This window comes from Apis cerana, linkage group LG1 (genome assembly GCF_029169275.1).
Source record: "Apis cerana isolate GH-2021 linkage group LG1, AcerK_1.0, whole genome shotgun sequence".
In the NCBI taxonomy this organism is placed as follows: Eukaryota; Metazoa; Arthropoda; class Insecta; order Hymenoptera; family Apidae; genus Apis; species Apis cerana.
The window spans coordinates 15944071-15968946 of record NC_083852.1 but is presented as its reverse complement, the minus strand read 5'-3'; the positions used below and the strand labels follow the sequence as shown (position 1 = coordinate 15968946).

At 40.6% G+C, this 24876-nt stretch overlaps 1 protein-coding gene across 3 annotated transcripts in view; it reads left to right on the top strand.

The window, feature by feature from the left end:
* Nucleotides 1-24876, top strand: part of LOC108003471 (stAR-related lipid transfer protein 13-like) — a 310442-nt gene that overhangs the window by 18598 nt on the left and 266968 nt on the right. For 2 of the 3 annotated variants that reach the window (XM_062076934.1, XM_062076944.1), the window contains exon 2: nt 12549-12788. In XM_062076934.1, the coding sequence (XP_061932918.1) occupies nt 12591-12788 (198 nt within the window). In that variant the 5' untranslated portion in view covers nt 12549-12590. Of the gene's footprint in view, nt 1-6067; nt 6136-12548; nt 12789-24876 lie in introns of all 3 variants that reach the window. The other variant, XM_062076940.1, reaches the window with a different exon arrangement.

Below are 24876 nucleotides of genomic sequence, written 5' to 3'. Positions count from 1 at the left end.
GTATGCACTGTGTAGAAGCTATAATTACGAAAACAACCAATGTCCAAATATATCATCGATAGGAAATATTTTCCAAAACGTGGAAAAAAATTGCCGCCATCGGATAATAGAAATAGCTGTAATAGTTGGGCCCGTCTACTCGAAGGCGGTTCATAGACCTCGCTAAGAGATAGGTAACCTTGCAAGGCCTCCTCGCAACCTCTCTCTCCCAGCAAGGAACCCGCTACGAGACATTCAATGGAAGGAGACGAGAACTGGAAAGAGCCTGGCTGCCCAGGACGTATGGATGCTCGCGGTATTTAGCGGCCGTTAAATGGCTCTAAACAGCTCTCATGAAATGGGCAGTTCCAGTCTTCTTCTTCTTCTTCTTCTTCTCTCCTTTCTCTTTCTCGCCGCATTGGCGAGGCGTGGATCCGAGAAGTACCTACTTGGATACGGCCGTTCCGCTCGTTTCGACCTTTGCCAATCCCACGAGTTTCACCGAATTCACCGATCACGATTCCGACGATTGGTCGGTCGACAATCAAGGCGAGACGTCATCGTCGTTACCACTCGTATGTTTATTCTCGCTTCTATAATCGCGATCTCGGCCAACACGTTACGAATTTCCGTTTTCCACTTGGCAGCGGCTGACTCATATTTACGAACCGAGACGGATGACTTCGAGACATTGCTCAGTCGGTGAATACGGGAGGGGAGGGTAGGTAAGAGCGGGGAGTCAGGATCATTAACAATCCTCTCCTTCAAGCATTCCTCGTCACGCTTTACCGATCGATCAGATGTTCCATCCGCCGGTGTATATAGTCTCTTTGTGCTTTACCAAGTTCTTGTTGCGGTAGCCAACAAACGTGACTCAGACTTTATTAGAGATTCCGTTGAACGCGCGGCAAAAAGGTAGCACCGAGCTGCGTTCCCCGTTTTTACATCCTGTTCCCGGCAAAGTGGAAAAAAGAAGAAGAAAAAGGAAGCTTACAATGTTGAAAAGCTAGGAAACGGGCCGTTCTCAAACACCGAGAAAACTTATAAACTCGTCCGGGTTATTCTCGATCCCTCTCCGTTGTCCTTCGATATTTTGCCAAGAGCGCGTGCCAAAAGGAGAAATACGAGGAGGAAAACAATTCGTCCGGCTGTCGATGTCGAGGAAATCAGGAAACCAGTTATCGTCGTCGAGTAGCTCTTCGGTGCCAAGAATATCTACCAAAATGAGAAAACTGGGAAAAGAGTTGTCCGACTATTGAGAGGTCGGTGATGCTAGGCAATCACTCGACGTTAAGAATCGTATATGCTTCGACCAGGCTACTACTCTTGGCCAACTCGTTTAACCCTTCTCCCCAGGAATATTCGCGAAAAGAATCGCTTCTGAAAACCAGCCATCCATGGGAAGAATTACGCGTAACGTGTAAGTTGATCTTGACCTTTCTTAATCTACACCTTCTACTTTAGACGCGCCGCAAGGACTCAGTCGGTGGAAGCGCGGTCAGGTCGGCTACTCCTCGACACTTTAATGCGCGAGGAGGGAACGGTTGTGTCGCAATTCGTAACACACTTGGTAATTACCGGTGGGCATTATGGATCGTGCTACTCGAGTTGACGCGATGATTACGGTGCACCGGCGGAAATAAATCGCGTATGCTTGGCCACGGTCCGTGAACAGCCCGCAGCGAGGGAGCTGCGATCAGGTAGTGCACCGATTAACGCCCCTCTCTGTCCTCTGTGCAAAGTTATCACGGCCGAGATTGAATTTTATCTGGCAACTGTCCAACTCTCGAGTTCTTTTTCTCGCACGATCCCTGTGTTTTTGTTCTGTCTGGTTCGGTTGAGTGGTTCCCCTCTAATCTGCCACTGTTTCTAATTTATTAACAAGGTAAATTTGGACAGGTTGATTCCGTTTACAGACACGTTTAGATTCCAACTCATTGATATTATATGGGGATTAATAGGATTGAAGTTCAAGAGAGTATTCCTCTCTTCGTAGGTTATTCCAGATTAAAAATTTGTTGGTAACTTCTTCAACTTTTTACGTGAAAAGTCACTGATATCTATTAAATTCGTTTAAAAACTTTCGCCACGGTTGAGGGAGGAAGATCTTTGTAAATCGTTTGACATCTCGTGTCGTAACCATTCTTATATCGGATTCTGATCCCACAAAATGAGATGACGTGCCTCGATATTTCCTCATCCACGTCCTCATATATACCCATCAAAACGATAAGGAATCTCTCGATTCAAATCTCTTTTTTCGTCCATATCGTCCACACGACTCTTCCGAAACGACATCCCGGCGAAGAAATGGAAACTCGAAAGAATCGACTCGAAAAACTTCTCTCCGATTCAGAGTTCGTCCCCCATCGCGTGATCACGGTCAGATGAAAGATCTCCCTTGTTGGAGGACGGCGTAACGGCATCGAAGAATGCCCAATACTCGCGCATAAGCGGCATATGTAATAACGAAGTTTATCTTAACGCGAGCCGAGGAAGGTACACCGGTCGGAATCGTAGAAACCGCATGATTAACTAGGCATTGGGAAGTACGATTGTGACGGCGAGATGTCTCTGAACGCGCAGCTTCGCTTAGGAATGGATATATCGTGTACCTCTAATTATTGTCGCTATCACGGCATTTATCATTCGAGCGTCAGCAAGGGCGGCTAGAGGGAAGCAGTGCATTTAATTCCAATTAGTCGCCGCGATCCGAAACCAGTTTCGAGGCCCCGCCATCGAGGATCCGCTCGATGAGGAGAGGAAACTATTGCCTCTTATTCTCTCCTCGAGATTATCCTTCGCACGTGAGAGATACAGCGATTATTCCTCTTCCCTCTCTATTTCCAATTCCCTCCTCTCCCTCCAATTTTCCTTTTTCGATCCTTCGCCGCCACCTATCTTTTCCCACCACGCGGTTGCGCTGTCGCGGTTATCGGTTGTTTCGTAATTTGAATAATTTATGGCCGAGATGGAGATAGAAGCGATCCGAATAGAAAAGAATCCAGCTGGGTGTATGATCAACCGCTTCCGCGCTCTTCATCAATTACATCGTTGCCGGTGCTTTGATACGAGAACCGTTTAGAACAGGTCGTGTAATTATTATTTAGTAATATTGTGAACTTGTGGCTCGAGTCGATGTCTGTTTCGAGCCACGGCATTATACTTTTGTTTGAGGTTTAAAGTGATTCGCGTGATCGTCTACACGAAGCAGGAGACACACAAACGCTCGGCCGTCCCGATGGAAGCAGCCTGTCTACCTGTCTCGTTGTACCTTTCATTACTCAACTAAATGTACACAAACGTTTAACGAGTGTTAAACTCATAAAGGTGTTGCTGACATTATGAGCTCGACGCCTCCGCTTCTTCGAGCCGAGATATTCCGTTATTCTCTCAAAGTGGGGTACCTTGGCGGGCGTCCAGTCGCGAAACGAGATCGATTTCGTTTCTTTTCATTCGAGAAAAATCACACTCGTTCGAGGAAGGGTTTCCTCGTACGTTTTGAGATTCGAAGCAAACAGGATGAACGATACGACGCGTGGAATTTTTTAATCTTTCGAATGAAAAAAACCATGCAGACCTGACGCGCAATCGAATTTTATCATCCGCAGGATGACTCGCATGTCATACTCCGTTGCCGTGTCACGCTTTGCATGATGATAGTTTCACTGGCTGGCAAATGGCTATTCGTGACAATAATACGCATGGAAACGGTCGAAAATGACTTTGACATTCCACGACGTTGTTATTTAACCCTCTCGCTGCTCGGAGACGAATGCGTTACGCAACACGCTTGGAACGACGTGTCCTTTGATACAGATACCCCCACCCTTTTCCACGATTAGAATGTGAACCGACCGTGTTGACTTTTACGCGTAATATCAGTGGTGTGATCTGGAAATTCATTCGAACTCCCCACATCCAGGAAGCGTGACAGGAAAAAAAAGGAAACGATAAAACGCGACGATACGCTAGTACGTAGATCATGATGATGACTCCATTCTATTTAGAGTCGATGAATTCGAGGAATGAATTTACTTTTTTTTATACCACTTTTTTATATACCTCCTTCTATTTCTATCAGACTCGATCTTTCGAGAATTAGAGAGCTATTGTATCGTAAGGCACACGATGAGAGCATATCTCTTAATCTTCACCGTGTATGCGATTCTCTCTCTCTCTCTCTCTCTCTCTCTCTCTCTCTCTCTCTCTCTCTCTCTCTCTCTCTCTCTCTCTCTCTCTCTCTCAGAGAACAGGCTTTAAATTATCGTGAACAATGATGTCGAACAAGAAGTGCAAGCATAACCTTATCGTCAAACTCGTGCGTCTTTTACGCGAGTCTGTCTACACGAAAGCGATCGAACAATAAGCCACGGAAAGAAGCAAGCAAAAGCGCGGGTATGGGTCCTCGATCAATCACCCACGCGAAAGAAAAGAGAAAAAAAGAGAAAAAAGTTGGATGGGTATCTGTTGCGGCCAGGGAGGGAGGTGACCGTCCTGGTCGTTTCTTCCGTCTGAAGGGACAAGTCGAGTTGCAACCGATTCGACAGGTTGGTACACATAAGGCGTGCCAGAAAACGGAAGTGAGAGAGAGAGAGAGAGACGCAGGAGGGAGCAAGGAAAGCGAGATACACAGGGGACGAGAATCCGCGTGACAAGCTTCATCGACCAGTCATGCTTATCGCACACCTTAAGGCTCGTTTGCAAAACAAATTATTGGAAGGATAGTCTGGCGAGGCTGAAGGAGTGTACAAAACGTCTTTTCCATATTTATATACGCATACAAGAGATACAATCGTGCCACGCAGAGGGAAAAATAACACGATATTGTTCTTTTAACCCCGTGTAACGAAGGATTTCTTTGCTCGTGAAAGAAAGATTACAATTGACTGTTAGTTTTACAGTATCCTATTTGCTTTGAACATTCGCTATTCGATGAAATAACTTCGAGAAATCTTAAGAGCGATTGGATCGACCAATTATAAATACTCGGGAAAAATCGAGGAACCGTAAATTAGAAAACGATCGATATCCGAATCATCGCCTGCGAAACATTCCCATTTTACGAAATAATTCCTCCAAATATCAAATATCAAACGAATTACTAAAATACTTGGATCAATATTACTATCCATGAAACACGCAATCCTTCCAAACGACATTGTCAATTTAGAATCGCGATCAATTTACAAATAAGCATAAAAATAAAGAACAACCAATTCTTATTATAAAATTATATCGAACCAATCGCTAGATTAAACGTTCACATTCCTAATCAAGCTTCAAAAAATGGAGAGATGTTAAAAGTAATCGCAAAAAAATTCGAGAGAAAAAAAAAGAAAGAACAATCCCGTATTTTCACGCGATTCGATTGCGTAAAATATCAATGTCCTCGCGAGCAAGGTCCCTGGTGATAACGATCGGCATCGATGCACGCACGCGAGACACGCATCGCGCGCAGGTTGGCGAGAGGCGCGGAGCAGGATGGTGGAGCCGAACGACCGCAATTAACCTTACGTAACTTGTCGAGGCTTTCCTGGTGGCCTCACCGGCCGCAAAGATAAACTGCACACAATGCGTGGCACGGAAGGCTGGGTCCCTTGGGAGCTTGGAACGCCTCTCTCGAAACCGGACTGAAACGAGACGTTACTCGCCAAGTCTTCCTCGCCGGCGAATATATCGGGCGATAATTGTTTTTAGTGCCTCCACGCCACCAGGAAGGCGGCCACGCTGGCCACATGCTAATCGAAATCGTAAATCCGACCGATAAGAGCAGCTTCGGCGGTTCCGCGGCTTACAAGCTCCACGTATTTCGTCGCGTGGAACGAAGCTCCCCTCGAGGAGGGAGAGAGTTATTCTTCTCTATGCCTGGTCTACGGCGCTCCATTATTATGATCCGGTTTCCACGCGGTGGCCCTACATTTTTCCCCCTTGCGCTGTCATTAGCGCGCCTCTTGCCTCGTCGTTTCGATATTTTCCTTAATGTTTACGGATCGTGTCCATGATTCGATCTCGGATGGAACGCGAAAGTTTTTCCCGATTTTTCGTGACATTGATTTTTTAAACTTCTATATTGGTTTGGTTTCAGATTTGAAATTGGACCATGCTAATGGGGATTAAACGCGATGGAATGTTATTTATTAGTTGATTGCAAAGGTGATTAAAAATTGGCGCTGGTTGGGTAAGATTTGAGTCGAGTGCTAATGGAAATTAGATAAAAGTGGAATTTTATTTATCAATTAAGTAGTTGTTGGAATTTGTCTTGATTAGAAATGTAATTTTTCCAGCTCGTGACATTGATTTTTGCGCTCGAGTTGATGTTAGTTGGAATCGAATGTTAATATTTATTTATCGAGATCGTTCAGTGCTTGGAATTTTATCTGACCATAAATCCAATGAAAAAATGAAACTTATTGACATATAAATTTGATATTTCGAGACGTCTCTCAAGATCTCTTCATTGTCTCTCTTTATCGATAAGACGAAACGTCTCGTTTATAATATATCTCATTTCGATCATTCTTCTCGAAATTCCATCGTTGTCGATCAGTAACGAAACTCGAGAGGCCGAACGTGTGCTCGTCGATCCCGAAGAGGAAGCAAACTATTTCGGGCGTTGAGATCAAACGCGGGGCAGATGTCGGAAAAACTCTTGCAACTAAAGTAATTGACGGGAGAAAAAAAGAAGAGGAATGCGTTTTGGCCGATTTATGCGCCGCGCCGAAACTATTTGCACAAACGAAAAAAAGCTCACGGCGCCCATGGTATCTTTGGACCGAAAGAACGCTGGATAATATGCGGTGTCGCGTTGCTAATAATAGAGAGCACGTATCCACGCGTCTGTCCTGTACGGATATTATTATCGATTCCGTTACAGAGGGAACTGTCCTTAATGTAATGGCACGTTTCCAAAGCGTTACGAGCCGCGCGTCGAGCTTTGCCGAGAAGGAAAAAGGATATACACCGTGGTACGCGATCGTGTTTATCCGACTCTTAAAGTTCGACGGTTAATATACTTCGATGTGTCGTAAACGAGGCATCGTCGAGGAGGATTTTGAATAAATAACGGAGCGCGTCCCGTACAATTGATTTTCCAGATGATTGATTCACGCGTTGAATAATGAACGGAAACGAATAAGTAAAGAATTAGATGGAGCAAAGTGGATGCTCCAAATGCATCTACACGAATGAATTCAATTTTAGTTATATAGGTGGAAAAATTTTTGTATCAGAAAATCGAGGAAACGAGATAAATATTCGAGCACTTCGGTAAAATGAGCGATATTTAAAGTTTATTCGGCAGAGACACGTGTAAACCGTTTATTAATGCGCTTGGAATGCTCGAGTTTTTAAACCCGTTTACAAAGATTCTTGCCTGGCGACACAAACGATCCGTGTCTGTCGGCCGTTAACGAACCGCGATCCGCGAGATCCTTTGTCGAGGCAAAGAGAGAGAGATCGTTGTTCCGCATTACCTGCACGGTCCGGAGGAATTGCCGGCGAAATTACCGCCGGTGTCCGCTTGACAATGTCGGCGTAGGACGTGGGAATTTGTGGCCGGCGATAGGTCAGCAATGAACGCCTATTTAAATAGCTTTGATAGAGGTATCGCGAATGGAATTACGGCGAGCAAGTAATATTTCGCATTCAAACTCGGGGAGGAAGTATTTTGTCGTGGATTTTTCTGCTAACCGATGTAGAAAAAATTTTCCCGTTTATTGGGTACGCTTTTGTATAACTCTTTATACAAGTATTCTTCTTGGAATGGAATTCTAATTCTGAATTCGCGTTCTACGTTGTGGAAATTGTGCGGATAAATAAATCGCAACAATTTCTCCTTTCTCTTCCTTCTCGTTTATTTAAATATATAAATTTGTACATTGTACGTTCGAGGAACGGGGGGAAAAAATTGTAGATGATAAGTTGAGAGAATTTCTTCGTGGTAACAGGTGATCGTAAAGTGAAACGAAAGTATAATTAAAATTTACAGCGGGAAAATTTCGAATGGTGTCGTTAAAAGAGCGCTTAGCAAGTTTTATGGCAATTACCATAATGAATCGTATCTTTATTCTTCAAATGTGACACTCTTTTCTCCTCTTCGCGAATTTTTTTCTGCGTCTAGAAATAAAATCGATCGAGTGATCTGCACTCGATCTTTCGCGGTACTCCTTCGTTAGGAATGTAAGCTTGTGTACAGGTGTGCAAACCCAGGTGACCACAAACTCGTTCATTCTGTTCAAAATGTGACAACATCTGCGATCAGACGTGTTTCCATTCCGGTAATTAGTGTATTTCGCGATAATTAAGAACGAATAAAAATGGAATAATATTTCTTATCGATTACTTCAATTTGTCGCGTCAAGATTAGGAGTCAATTATTGTATTAATAAAAGAAAAATGAAACTTCGTAGTAGTCATCAATCATTGAAAAATAATTCTTACTTAAAATTTGGACTTTTTCTCGTCTTACTTAAAGAGTACACTCAATTTTAGAAAATTTCGTCGTCAAAGAGGAACGTACGATGCATGAAATTCATACAACTTCTTTCGAAGTAGTTTAACCAAAAGGAAATTGGATCAAATGGTTATTGGGACAATGTACTGCGTCGATGTATGTCAATGTATTGATGATTTGTACCAACTTCAAACGTTCTCAATTAGATATTCATATCGAGAGAATTGGCTGGCCACGGAAGCATAATAAAAAATAATAAACCGTTACTTATATCGCATTGTATAAAATTGATAAAATTTGCAATTGAATTCCGTTCTTTAAATTCGATTGGAAAAACATGGAAAAATGTTGAAAATGATCAAAACTGTACAAGAAAATTAGATCGGAACGAAGATCATTAATCATCTTAATCGTTATCCAACGATTCCTCTTAATTCCTTCCAATCAACTCTCTTTCTCTCTCTCTCCTTCTCTCGTCCCGCGAGAGAACGCGGTCGACAAGTGAAATTCCATTCGACAAACCGCCTGTCACCGAGACGGCGTGGGACGTGGGAATTCGTGGCTCGCGACAGAGAGGCGAGGGGCGTCCGAATGCTTGGCAAATAGTTTCGATACCGATGCATCGATACCTCACCCCGATCGAATGCCATTCTCGACCACGGCCGGTTGATCAGACTCGATTAAAACGGCCTCGAGACGCGTGTCCCCCGTGTCGGTTAGAAATTACTGCTGGATAATTTGCATGGATCCCGCGAGACTTCACACCTGGATGGCCAACATCGTCACAAGGAACGCTTGTGTTGGTTAGTGGCAAATGTCTGGGAGAAACAGCGCTAAAGTGGCGCCCGAAACCGGGGGAGAGACAAAGATTTCAAGCTTTCAATTCTTTTTATTTATTTATTTATTTATCTTATTTTTATATCCCCTTCTCTGTTCCTCTTTTTATCTTCCCTGAAGGAGAAAAATACGAATGTGTGTATATATATATATTAGGAGCGACACTAATCGTATTCCCCCTAATAAATCAACGTCGATCGAGAAACAAGATCTAAGAAAGCAGGCGGACTTGGCATTTCAACGTGTGTTTAGATCGTTGCATAAAAATTAATTAAATATGTTGTGTTACCGGCGTCACATGTAGTTAACAGGGCGTCACAGGACCCGACAGACACATATACAAAGGCGAATGCATGGCTAATCGCTGTTTTGCGGAATCGACTCGAACGTGGTCTGCCTCTCAACGATGCGTAGATACTACTAGAAACGTGTACGCAGTCACGTTGTGTCGGCTCGTTTAATTATCTACACGTATTTTTAATTAGCCATGATTCAATGTCTCAATTTTACGCGGATGGAATGACGATACGACGAAGTTTTCACGTTTATAATGTACGCGGCATCGCAGAATTATTTTCTCTCTGTTTCACTTACCACCACTTTCTAGGATATATTATTACCGCTATCTTTGATCGCTGCCGAGCGATCCTTGATCAAACGTTGAATCGATTAAATTTTACTACGGAGTAGAGTAAACGAGATGCTACTTTTTTTTTGTCACAGCAGTGCGAATTATCTGGTGGAAAATGTAATTTGTGTATGTAATTCGATTCTTTATCCGCGCGTCTCAATTTTACGCGGATTTTTATAATAATAAATCGATTTCGTGCCATTCACATTCATTGGCAAAGGTAAATAGATGTTTTTATAGGTGTTGTTAACATCTTTATCGTTGCTAAAGATTTTCGCCAAGTCATGCTCGATAATTATCGCGAATATTGTATTAGAAGGGGAAGAAAATTCTCTGAATAAACGAAACGATTTTAATCGATTAATCTTCGCGCACACGGAGTGTACAGTCGATCGCAAAAATCTTTGTATCTCGCTTTCTTAGAAAAAAGTTCATCTACTTTGAAAAATTGCGTGAAAATAGAGCGTATGAATCATATTATTATTTTAGTACCATTTTTCCCCCTCAAAACGATGATCCATATATGTATATACAATCCGTTATAATCTACATACTTGTGTAATACATTACGTAAAACAAAATTATTAATAACTGATAATTATTAATAAATCATTAATAATTGATTTCGCAATTTACTGTTCGAACTAAGCGACCTCCTGTTTCTTCTTTTATATATACAAAATCAACTAGTTTAGAAATCAAACTAATTAATTTCATCTCGGTGAAAAATTCAAAGCGCATACATAAAATTACCCGCCTCGTGTCAATAACACGCTTACTTATAAATCTCGAATTACCTAATACGTATATAAACGTATCGTAACTTTCATATTTATTCATATTATTTCTTTTCATCTCGGTTGAAAGCAGATTTTGTTACGCGTTGGACCAGATTACCGCCGAGTTTCTCGTGAAATCGGTGTGACGTTGCGCGAGCATCATCATTCACCTGTGAAATCACCTGACATATTGGGTGCCGACAGGTTGTTGCGATCCAGACATCCGGCGATTTTCTAATATTACGTCTGCGCCTCGCGGACCGACTCGTGTTCTCATGCATGACTTTATTGTTGGACTGGCCTCGCTCAATGAAACGGCAGTCATATCATGTCCTATAAGTATATCCCATTTGACTCGGCACAATCGACACACACGATCTCACCGATAGATCGTGATTCGATCGTGATTCAGGCCATCGAATGATAGAGATCCGTTGAACTTTGCAAAACGAACGCTCAACCCTGATAATTATCCGTCGATCCATCTGCCTAATATTCCAAATTGTCCAGTTTGAGACGATAGTTGCCGCGACCGCGGTTGCATTTTCTACTTTATCCGTCACGATTTATAATTAAATTTTAACCTCTTTTCCAGCAATCTGGATCGTTTTTTACGCATAAAAATACGACATTTTACTATCTTCGATTCGATATGGATATGGATATGGAATATCAAAAGCGATCCGCTTATGCATTAAATTCGTAACACGATCGAATGAAATCGGACATTGTTGTGTCTATCCGCTAACAAATTCTCGATGTGCGTGCCGCGTATCTGCCTACCTATTTCTAAGTTCGTTCGTTGAGAGTCGAGTTTCTTGTAAACATAAAATATATAAATTCTGATAATACGTATTCATCGACGATCGACAAAGTAACAACTGTTCCGAACCATTTATGTGAACACGAGGAGAACCAACCAAAAAAAAGAAAGAAAAGAACCAACGTGACTTGACACGAGTGAAACGGTTTCAAAATAATTATGAAATCCACGCGTGTACCAACAACAACGCTGTACCGTAGTTTCTTCGTGGATCGAAACTCGTGTTACGAAACTCGATTGTCGAGCAAGCGGAGGAGCGGTGAAATGGTTGCGTTAATGGTCAGTCTAAATAGTAAAGCGGAGTGGAACGAGAAGGGGGAGAGTGTAAAGGGGTGGAAACCGCGGAGGTAATTTCAGATTAGCCTTCTCGCGTTTCGGCGGGCAGGCTAATCTGCGAAAATATAATTAGCCCCGGTGACTAACGGCGAACGGTTCTGCTAAATTTATCCAAATGCAATCATAACAGCGCAGGTGGCCATTTTACCCTTTTCAAGTGTTTGACAAGCCGGGATTATACGAGCCGCTACACGAGCCCCGTGGCTAGTCCGTGAGTCACACTACTAGGGCTAATTATAATCCTTTTGCCTCTAGGTAACCACCACCACCGGCTTTCTCCCCTTTTCTTCTCCTCTCTCATCGTTTCGAGCGTTGATTCGTACCCTCGGCGATATTGTGATATTAATCACGGCCCATTTCGAAGAGCAAATACGAATCAAAAGGGAGGGGGGAGGGTATCTATCGAAGAAAGGCTTATAAATCACTCGACGATTTTGTTTCGCGAAGATTCACACCTCGACGTTATGGATACTCGATAACATTCGTCGCAAAAGTTAGTAGAGAATAAGTCGCCTGTGGCGAAGATATAGGACAGACATCGACGTAATTATGATAACAACGTTATTACATTGTTGTTGGCGCCACGATATCCAGTTTCCCAAATAACCCACGGTGACCCGCAAATTGAAGGTCGTACCGATGTGTCGCGAACTTCTCTTATACGTTACGACTCGTTTGAATAACGCAATGAGTTAATCTCTGTTGCAGGTGCAGAAGAAAATGCGCGTGAGATCGAGGTGACGGTAGAGCATGGAGACCATACAGGACAGCGGCGGGTTGCGTGTCGATGGCTCGAAGGGAGGTGTCGCTTCGGGTTTACCCAGCTCGAAAACAGTGAATCAGTTGAGAATAGTGGAAAGTGGTGATGAAAGTGGGAAGATGGTGATCCCAACTAAATCGGAGATGGATCCTTACAAGGAGTTGGAGTTGTATCTCGCCAAAGTGAACGTGAGTCTTTTCACGAAAAAATTTCTACGATACGATTTTTATCTCGTCTCGTCTCGAGATAGAGGTAACGGTTCTCGTGAACGAGACGTCGTTCGTTACAGTATTAATAGAGAAATATGAAACGAGCTAGCTAATTTTACGCGAAAGTAACAGATTCTTTATTATTATTTAGCTTTATCTAGGACGATATCGATAGTCTTTAATAGTAGTTCAAATGGATCCATTCCATCGCAATTGTCTCGTTTGACCTATTGATACTTTCTCAATCACCGAGAAAATCTATCCTCGTGTTTGCATTTCTAAATTTTTGTTCGCCAACTCTCTAGCAAGTTTCAATTGTCCCGAGTATATTTGCATCAATTTCCAATTAACGAGTTTATCATCGCTCGTCGATTGACGAATATCGTTAATTAAACGAATAATTCTCTTCCATTCTTTTCTCGATCCAATCATACAGTATCCATCTCCCTTTTCGTACCACGAATGCACCAAGACGTTGCAAGATCTTGGAAGAATTCGCTTTTTCGAATTTCACGAAAAAATGTTCGTTAGGACAAAGAATCTTGGATTTCGCGTTGATAAGTTTCAATCATTATCGAGTATGAGCGACATTTTTAATGAAGCGTTAATACGATCACATTCTCCAAGGACGAAACTCTTCTTGAACACGACACAACACGGCTCGGTTAGGAATCGATCATCTACTTTATCAATGTTCTCGCCGAGGCCGCGTGCACAACAAATTGAACGTGACGCCATGATCGGCGCGCGAGATTCCAAAACACGTTTTCGCCCAATGACCGGCTGGACCCAACTCGTCGCATTCTTGTTTCTACATCCTCTCTCGTTTTATTCTTGCTCTGCTTACTTCGGTTATGCTTGTTTTTAGAAGCCTCTACAATGTTAAATGCCTTGAATGACACCCGAAAGCGTAAGCCAGTTTTCGCCTTCGAGGTTTGTCTTTCAACGTCCTATCGGTTTCGGTGACTGACGCAAAGTCGTATTAAATTCTCGTCTCTTCGAAATTCGTTCTCGTCCACTTGAGCAGACGAGGAATTTTGATACCCGCGGCGTGTATTCGGTTATCCAGCACGATACGTAAATAATCTCCAATCCTCCATGTTCAGGGATAAATAAATTTATTGATTATCGCTCGAATCATCCGAATAATACGAAACAATTCCATAAATCGTCCTCGTATTATTCTCTTCTACTTTTCCCTTTCTTTTTATATTCTTCAAATAATCTACAATCCCCCAAAAGAAAAAAATTATTCCACACTTATCGTATTCTTCTCTTTTCTCCTCCCCGAAAAATTCTTCGTGCATCAATTCTTATCTTATCGTATAAATAATCCGCCCCAACACCTAAACATTCACACTTCTCGAAACGCTCAACATCTCGCCGTTCAGATCGTATCAGGATCAAACGATTTGCTTATTATCCCGGGATCCCTCTCTCGATCTGGCCAAATTGGTACACCTGTTCCAGAACCGACGGCCCCCTCTTAAGCCGGGCGGCGGGAAAAGCGACCGGTTCCTCCGCATTCGCGAGTCAACAGAGTCAAACGCTTGTAAATCCACGGATCCATGCAATTATTTGTTGGCGGGGCATGTCGATGCGTCGTCCTTGTAGGCCGCGGCGTCCAAGCGGTGCGGTGGCCGGTGATGCACCGATGCATGTCGGCGCAGGGCGATATTTGCGCGGCGCAAACAAGAGGATTCCGATCACAGGCCGACACACGTCGCTGCACACGCCGCTTCTAAAAGTCGACGCGGAAGCGATCCGTCATCCTCCCACCATTTCTATTCGCCGGTGTTACGTGACTCGGAATTTTCTGCCAAGTCTTCGAGGCCTTCTTCTTGGGATTTTATTCTTTTCGTTTTTTTTCTTTCTTCTCTTTTCTTTCTTTTTTTTGTTTCCGCGAAAGGAAACGATAAGAAGAAGGAGAAAAGGGGATCGACGAGGGCGAGATAAGTTTGGATTCTGATCGGTTGAAAGGATGAAGTTTTTTTTTTCTTGGAATGGCGAAGGGTTGTTGGATACGTTATATTACATAGGAGATATTATATTATTAGGAGATTTAACGCGATATGTTAGGCATGTTTCTTAAGCAAAGTTTGTTTCGTAATGTGGCATTTATTATCGTATGCCAATAATTTACAACAAGTGGTAGAATAAATAATCACGCCAACTGTGATGTTCGTCTCAGTTATATCTATTTTTAGCAAAAAACAATAGACAGTTTTGCGAGGTTTATGGGCAATCAGTGATAGTAAAAGTAAGGAAACGGCGTCGTTTGTTTCGACAAAAGCAAAAATATTCATAACGACTAATCAATTTAAAAATGACAATTGATTTAACAAAAGGATTTAATGCGAAAATTCGAAAAAAAAATCATCGACTCACAATATCAGAATTATCTGTTTAATTTTCCAATGTTTCTCACGTTCGGTAATCGAAGAAGCCAAAGAACAATATACATCAACGCATAGTGGTAAGGCTTTAATGGCAGATTTCTTTACCATTGGGCTACGTGAAAAAGTAATATAAATATTTTTTTAATTGAAAAATCATTCACATCTTACATCTTATCCGTTTATTTGCAAATGAATCTTATTTTAAGAACATGCCTCGTACTTAAATATTCTACCATTAAATAATACTCTCGATCCTTATTTCTTTAACGATCCATATTTTAAAAATCCATTATATCGGAATAAAAACGCGATCCAACTTCCATTCCAATTGACCTTACGACCGCACAATTTCCAAATGTATCGCACAACTCCCTACGGATCCAGATATTTCATCGAGGTTAAGTAAATTCAAAGGTCACTTTCCCGAAGTCTTGAGCAATCTTCTATCTTCCTCCTCCGTTTTTTCGATTGCCCGGAAACGACAGACTTCCCTTTTGAATATTCGTCGGCTCGAAAGGGTCGAAGGGCAGAGCCGGCTCGAAACAAAAATGACTCGTGTTTCGACCCGTGGAAACACTGGACGGGCTCGTTGAACCCTCCTCGTTCGCACGATCGCGAGAAAAAGCAAAAACTCCTCGTGTGTCACCCTTGTGCGGCAAAAACCGCGGGAGATCCGTTTAAGTCATCTGTTGCTCAGCTTGTCGTTAGTTGATCGCTCGAACGCCTCTTCTTTCTCTTGCCGAATGACGCGAAACTGCGCAGCTTTTTTTTTTTGATGGCCTAAGATGGCCTAAGATGGCCGAGGACGTTTTGCAACCGTGTTAACTGACGCGAAGGATTAATTGGTTCGTGGGTAATTAATTAAGCGGTTATGTCGAACGGCCGGAATTAATTGGACAGATGTTACTCGAGTGCGTATCTTGACAATACTCGTTCGTGTATTAACTGTATCGTGAATGAAGATTATTAGATGTTTAATGTTTAAATATTGTTTGGACGGACGTTAGTAGATAGATTTATCGCGAGTCTATTCTCGTCGATTATTTTTAATAGTTAAAAATTTGATGACACGATATATGGAAATTGTAAAAATAGATTTCAAAGTTACGTATTATTTCTGGTAAAAAAAGTATTCCATTATCGTTTATAAATAGAGTAAAATTTTGTAAAATTGAGAAAAGAAATCGAATTTCTTGAAAAGTCGAAAGGATTGATTTATTGAAAATTTAATGCAGGAACAAATAAGGAAAAAGAAAATCTATAGATTTTAAAGGATAATAAAATATTTTAAATATGTATAAATTCTTCCATTAAAAAGTATTTAATTGTCTTTCGCAAAATTACCATCAAGGAATACAAAAAAGCTCTTGCGTAATAAAAAATATCCGGCTCATAATTAATCGTATCTTCAACGAACCAATTAAACAAACATTTTACTTAGCTTTTGGGGATTCAAACGTTATTCCGGATAATGCGTAATTCGCTCGAACTTGGAGGACGATTAATTAATGAAAGTAATTCAACAAGTCGGTTAGATTAATCGGTTAAATTAATTGGTCGGCGACTGTTGGTCATTTCGAAAACTTGGCCGATGAATTCTCAAAATTAACTCTCAAGATCTTTTACGTTTCTTCTTTTTCTTTATCCATGAGAGAAATAATAAATTAACGTATCCGTTTCGATGAAATCTGGTTATCGCGCAATCTTTGGAAGGAGAAGATCAAGGAGATTCTCGTTTCGCGCCAAATTTAGAGACGATCTTCGGGTATATCGATGTTTCGAACACTCGATGCGGTTCTCGATGCTTTTGAGTGGCTCTCGACGAAAATATTTGCGAGAGGATGCATGTGTAATTCGCGCGAACGATGATTTACATTTCCTGAAACTGTTACTTGCGAAAAAGCTGTGCAACAAAATTGGGAAACAGAAGTCTCTGCCAAATCAATTTTCGAGTGTTGATAGATATTTTTAACATCTTTGCAGAAATGGAATATAATTTTTATGGATCATGTTTCTCGTATCTTAAGGATGAATATCGCGGGAATCTTTGTCGGTTTTTGCAAGTGAAAAGTGTAACGGAGATTGCGAAGATCCCTTTCTGGGAAATATATACACACGCTCGTTAATTCCTCGCAAGTTGTATTTCTTTTTATCACGCGAAGTTACAAGAATTCCACGTTTCGCTTGGAGTAGTGGAAAATCTACAAATCTTTCGCGGCTCGTGTTAAAAATTTCTCCTCGCTGTTGTTGGTCTCTGGTCGTTGGTCTTATAAGGTGATCTTTCATTTTTCTGTCTTTATATAGTACAAACTACTTTCTAAAACGGGTATCTTTAATAGTAAATCGAATCTTGCAGTTGGCCGAGCTTTGAAAAGCAAGAAACTGCATACCAACTGGATATTTAAAATATATATATATTAATCTCGTTCGTATATCTCGCACGAAAATAAAAATCGAATCGATTCATTAGGCTCTTTCTCATTTCTTCCCCATATACGATCGCAGTAGTGCTTACAATTTCTCTCGTTTATTTCTGCTTCCAAAAATATCCAGAAATGATCTTCTTTCGATGAAATTGTAAAACTTCTCCATCCAAGAACGATGGTTATTAGTTAAAACGTTGTCCAGGGTAAATTAATTAAGTGGCGGAAAGGTTGTTCAGGCCGATTATTACCGTCGAGTGTGGATTGTCTGGCTCTCGAGAATGTCGTTCATTGTGTCAGCGATCAGCTTCTATTATTCCTACGCAATTTACGCCTCCGTGAACGCAACCGAGTTACTTGGGATCCGCGTGGGAGGGACAAACCGTGTAACAGATTGGCCGATCACCAGGTTGGAATTATTGCTTAATGATCGTGTGTCGTAGAGAAATGTTGGCGGTCGAACGATCGCCACCTCTTGATCGTTCAGAGACTCTGAGACGTTCACCCGGCACAGGTGAGTCAGTAGGTCGCCTGTCGAAAGTGAGCTCGTTTTTTATCGAATCCTTCACGTTGAAATTTCTTCTCCCCCTTGAAATTTCTTTCTTTCTTCCTTCCCCCCCTCCTCCCCCTCCCTGGTCGGAAGAGGTCGGTGTTAAACCATGTCGTACATCGAATTGCTATCTTCCGGGGAATTTCGTCGAATTTCTCTGGGATGTTGCGAGTGAAAGTTCATTTGAACGGCGAGAGGAAAAACAAGGAATGTCACCGGGACAGATTTATTGAGGAAACGAAGGTTTAATGCTTTAATCAACGAAGGCGAAGGAACCAAGATTCGATCGTTTTGTTCTTTTCGCTTGCAAAAAAGTTGTATCCTATTTTCGCTTTTTGATAATACGATAATTTAACGTATTATCTTTCTTTAATTTTATAAATATCCCTCCGCATTATGATATAAATATATTAGGTGAAAATTAATTTCCAAAAATTAATCAGATTTAATTTCGTCTCGATTAAAAATTATAAAAATCGCATCAATCGATTTGATGTTTCGTTCTTTTAATTTCGCCAATAACTTTGAACAAACGACGAATAAAAATCTTGAAAACTGTCGGAACGATAATCTCGACAGTTATCAAAAAAAAACGAGTGGTTCCTTTTTGATACTTGTGAGTTTAGAGAAATCGTCGGACCTTCATTTTTTGAAATCGCGATTTCTAAAACGGGGAGGAGACAAGGGAAGGAAGGATCGAATGGGTGTTTTAGGCAATTCCCCCTTTGCAGCGTGCCTTTCGTGGAATTTATGACGACCGATCGTTTTAACCCGACTCGTGTATAAATCCTGGCAAGCACGTGGCCCGATGTAGAAATCGATTGGTAGTAGTCGGAACGAAAGGTTGTTACATCGGGCACGATGCCCGCCGCATAATTTAGTTACACACGAGCGGTACAACTCTCTCGGCCCGTGATGCGCGTATCCGCGATAGTTGTTGTAAATCGTTTGACCCTCGGCGACTAAATTACAAAATGATGTCTGCTTTAACCCTGTGCAACGTTTTCTAATGGACGTCTATATAAGAAGGCGATTCGAACGGTAATGGCAGTAAATGGGATTACAGTCTTGGATTCGAATTATAATCGAATCGATTTTTAAATTAGTTCCGATCCCACTGTGCTGTTATCGCGCGAGATAACAGTTCTCGGCTTACAAATGATACAATCGTGTTCCGTTTAAGATTCGTTTTATTAAACGCGAACAGTTTCTCAGAGACACGTCATAGACGCAGCTGCGAATTGTGGCATCTGCTTGGCGAAGATGCAGCTTGAGGATTAATCCAAGCTTCTTTTGATCGGTGTAATTAACTAAGTCGTTAAACGATGCGCGCGCGCGTCTTGCTCGATCGAATCGACGGCGTTCACCAACGAATGTTTATTTTTAATCGATACGATGATCGAAGTTGAAGATCGGTAAATAAAATTCCAAAGGAATTTTGTCGCGTTTCTTTTTATCCAATCGTTTCTATCTAAAGAAATTATCTTCCTTTAAAAAGGAGATATTTCGTCCATCGATTCGTGTAAAAATATATTTCTATCGAATGTTATTGTGTTCACCAATCGTTAAATGTCTCTTTTAAAATTAAATCTATATTAACAATAAATCCCAGTTATCTCTCTTCGTACGATTATTTGTTCCATCGAGCAGATGAAATGGAATACGAGTCGCTGCAACGTAGAATCGAACCTGGCCGCGCGTAGATTCTTCTCGGCCTCCCGTAATCTCGTTCGACGGCTTAAAATTTCAATCAGCTCGAGACGCGTCAGGAGACACGAATTTATTCCGCTCGTCCCGCGCGATGGTACGTGTATTATCGAGATCGGAAGATAGGTATGCAGATAGAAACCGCGCAGAAGAGCGTTTACGCTTCAGGTCGCCGCGTTCCGTTCTGATTATTATCCGCCAACTTGGGCCGCGACACGCGTGCTATCGCATCCCTGAACCGCGCGAAACGTATTTGCATTAAGGGATCGTTCCCAACGCCCGCCAAGACTTCGAATCAACGAGACGAGTTGTACAGGGTGGTTCGGAAATGGATGTTATGGAAGCTTGGGCTGCGAAATTAGCGGAATGGGCTTCGGATCAATGGTGTTCAGGGGAACGAATATAGTTGAGAGCAGCGCTATTTGTGCAATAGGAATGCTTGAAATTACTGGAATGACACTTTAGCTGTTCAGAAACCAAGCAATATATATATATATGGGCAATGAAATTAGTAGGAGAACTTGAAATTTTAAACGAGACCAACAATGTTGAAGGCAGGAAAATTAGAGGCGTTGAAACTAATGGGATGGGAAATTTGAGACTTTAGATTATTGGTGTGTAATAAAATTGGGACCCGAGTCTAATGATATTTAGCAGTTGCTCGTGGATAATGTTTCAAGATAAAGTAATGGGTACTAAAACTAATAGAGTAGAAAGTTGAGACTTTGGACCATTGCTGTTTACTGGAATTGAAGACTAACCAACTGTTTGTGAGTAATGTTGAAGAAAAGCTTATGGGAATCTAAATTAACGGAACAGGAGTTCGAAACTTTAATCAGTTCACGTTAATTACATGTTCGGCCCGTGTTAAAGCATTGATACATGTTTTTAGATCACCCTGTACGTAGAAAATCTCTAAACAGAAAATCGGTTTTGACTTGGAGAAACTCGTTGCAACCTGAGAACAATTTTTGAGATTGGGTGGAAGAATGGCGATTGTATGTTAACTTCGATTGAAAGAAAAGAATAAAAAATTATTTCTGTCGCTTGATCGAACAGAGAAATATATTTTCGAATGATTTTCGAGGTTATTGGAATAAAGGAATAAAGGAACGGTATACACGAATGCGTACGCAACATGTAGACAAAATTGGGGACAGGTTGCAATTTGCATAGAGAATATTTGTACTTTGCATGGAACGAACGGAATACGGGATATATAGCAAAAAGATTAGCATGCACATTGGTGTATACTCCGACGATATCGAAATATCGGCTATTGTAAGGTTGCTGAAATCAGCAGGTATCCGAAATACGAACACCGGAAATCTGAATGCTTTCGTTTCTGGTTTAATGTAGAAATTTGACTCGGGAATATTTCCACCGATTGGTTTGGAAATTGACTCCAACCAGTCGGAATGAAGTCGTGGATTGCGTTTGGGTAGGCGTGTGACGATTACTTTTTCCCAGTTCGATATTAAATTGTTGTGGGCCAGTGGTAGAGGTTGAAACAGACTCGTTGTTCCTTCAAGTTATTATATTCCGTTTCATAATTTCATTTTTTATTACAAGTCATCTCGTAAATAGTTGCGTTCCTCGAAAGTTGAATTCAGAATAATAGAAATCGTAATGACTCGGTGAATTGTAATTTATGTAAGTAATTTTATTTCTCGTATCATTCCACAAGTAATATAGTTTTGAAATTGTAAAGAAATCACTTATTTTAGCTTTTTGAAACAGAATTAAATAATTCGATCATTACTTTTCCAAGTTTTTTTTATCTCAGATCAAGAAATTAACATTAAACAGTTAACAAGTTTCTCAATTGGACAAAGAATTTATTGACAAGTACAATTAATTTTACCGATTAAATATTATATATAAATATCGTTATGAGAATAGTCCAATACCTTTCTAAGAGTAAGTGATATTCGATATGAAAAGAATTAAAAATTATATTTTGCGTTTCGACGATTAATTATAGATATATATCCGTTGGCTTGAAGTTTAGTTTATAGTTTATATTGGATCGATATTTACATTTTTATTCCCGATAAGATGGCATAGATCACGCCGAAAAAATCACTGTTGGGGGGCGAAAAGACTATCGAAGAGAATTCCAAAGAGTTTCGAGATACCAGGAACCCTCTAATGTCATCCAGCCGGATGTCATTCCGTATTCCAACATTCCCCTCTGTTGTCGCGCTCGGACGCCGCATTCTAAGTCTTAGTTTGCTCATATTGCATCCGAAGATTTTATCTCGTGGCGTCACGCGTCACTCCAGAAGACGATTTATATACGTACCACGATACATTGGTAGCCGTGAGATCAAGTTCAACGCGAATGTCAATCGATTCAATGGGTGTGTACAGTCTCGAATCGAATCCAAATATCTTTGGAGATAAAAATATTCTATATTCTTCTTCTTCTTTTTTTTTTAATTATGAGATTTTAATAACTTTTAGCAAGTATTGAATTAGCAAGAACGAAATAATAATGCTTACGTCAATGGCGAAATGAATTAACAAATCGCGATTTCATGCGAACATTTCGAGAGAACGTATATGTAATACTATATTAGGGGAAAAGATGGTATTTTATTCACGGCTGAATAAGCGTAGTAGAAAATATTATGCAAATAATTTCACGAGGGATTGGTCCTCGAAGATCGCTACCGGTAGATCTTTCCTCGATCGTCGATTTTTAACGATCCACGTTTCGTCCGAACACATGTCTGTTCATCAATCTTTCAGAAAAAAAGATGGTTTCGTCGATTTCCATGAAGCTGTATTTTCGTCCGAACGTTATTCACGTGTCGACTTCGCAACGATTAACATAAGATTTCTCTCGTTCAGAATCGACAACTAGTTTGCCTCTCGTAAAAATGCAAAGAGATACATATATTTATATATATATTTATTTGGAAATAAAATGGTGAAATTATAGCGATAGAGCGACGAATTGTGATTATTGGCTGGATTAATGTCTAACGAAATTATTAATACTAAACTAATAATTAACGTTAATTTCATTGATATCCTCCCTTACGATCATCATGATAAACGGGAATGGAGTATTAGTTGCGAATTAAAGAACAACTTACGTGCTACGTTTAAAATATACATTATAAGGTAATTATAATAATTTAGTTTGTCACGTTCCTCGTTCCTCTTACTACGGTTATAAAGAAGCTGTTTTTATATGATAATTATAGGTAAACATATTTAAAATGCGAGAAAAATAGGAATTAATATTAGATAAAAATGTTCAACACTTACGAAAATACCAGCATACACAGATGATTCTTTTTTATAATGTATTCAACATTCACCGAAGAACGTGCAATTATAAAATATAATGATAGTTTTTTCATACTCTTTTGATCAAATATTTAGATATTTTATTTTTCAAAGAGATAAAAAAAAAAGAAGAAAAAGAAAAATGCAAACTATCATCCAGCAATAATTCTCGTTATCTTAATTACATTTAATTCATAATTGGACCGATATCGAGAAAATTCTTTTTCCTTTCCACATTTTCTCTTTCTAAATTATAAAAAGAGCAGTTACGGTAAATTTTACGTAATCGATCGATAAATTTTCCCGTTTCGCTGGAAGCAATTATACCAGACTTTTGATTCATGCTACGTACACATACACGCTCATGCGTATACGAGCCGCGATAATGGAAGAGAAGGCAATAAAAGAGCACTTCGTACAAAGTTGCATCTCGTTCCATGACCGGTATCATTTCCACCGCTGCTTGAACACGATCTAATGTCCAGATGTAATTTACACGAGGCGAGGACAGTCGCCGCTCGCTGAGTCACGCATTTATTAGGCCACTTGAAATTACAGCATCCTAATGAGCCTTTCCCTTTATCGTTTTTAATAACTGGCGGTCCTTCACTTGTCGACGTGTCGCTAATTGTATTCGTTACAATTATCGCGGGATGGAATAAAAAGAAATGGAAAAAGAAAAAAAAAAAAGGTAAACGAAAGAGAATAAGAAGAAAGTACGTATATAAGAGAGAAGTTTCATTGGCCGAGCGTTAATTGGTTCGCTCTTGGTTCCTCTTTATCTTTCGCGTCAGTTGGAATTGACACGTTCATCGCGAGAGTTGGATTCGTAAAAACTCGAAATGTTTCCGCTCTGCAACTTTGTGCGTAATGGAACGCGTTATAAACGTATGCGTGTTGTAATCTGGCCAATCGCGAATATTCCTGTTGACACTCCTCGTTAATGCTGGGAGGATAAATAGCGAGGTGGTTAATTAATACAGGACGAGGAGATACGCGTGCAGGTTGTCGATTCTTCGATCGTTTTACGATTTTCAATGCATAATAATGAAAGGTTGACAAAGGCAAGAGGCGCTCGATCTGCATTGAATAGCTGAAATCAGCTTAAACGTTATCACGAAACGCGACGTAAATACGCGGCAGACGTACACGTTTTTGCGGCGTAAGTAATTGCTGCGATCCGTCGGTTTGCTATATTAAACGTTGCGTCTTGAAATTGCTTCCTTACTGTACCAGACAACGATTTACATTCACGTTTAATTGCGCACTCTTCGAGTACATTTTTCCTTTTTCAGAAAATTAAAGAGAGAGAGAGAGAGAGAGAGAGAGAGAAATGTTATTTTCAAAAAAAAATTATTTATCGTCACTTTTAATTCGCGTGAAAAAATTGACACTTAAAATATATTTCTCTCTATTTTGTTTTCCTTTATTTTTCTATCTACTGGATACGAGTCTATTTCATCCGGCTTGAACTTTGATCTTTCTAACGTTAAGTATACAAACATTAATGATAGAGAATTTATATAACCTCTTCTTCTTCCTCGGTTAATTGCCGTCGTTTCTTCTTTTTCGTAATTATTCATGGATGATCCGACTTTGTTTAAACGTCCGCGCAGAAATCACGTTCGCGGATGTATTGGAGGGAAAGGACGCGTACGGCCTTGGAATTCCTAACGTAACGTTCAAGT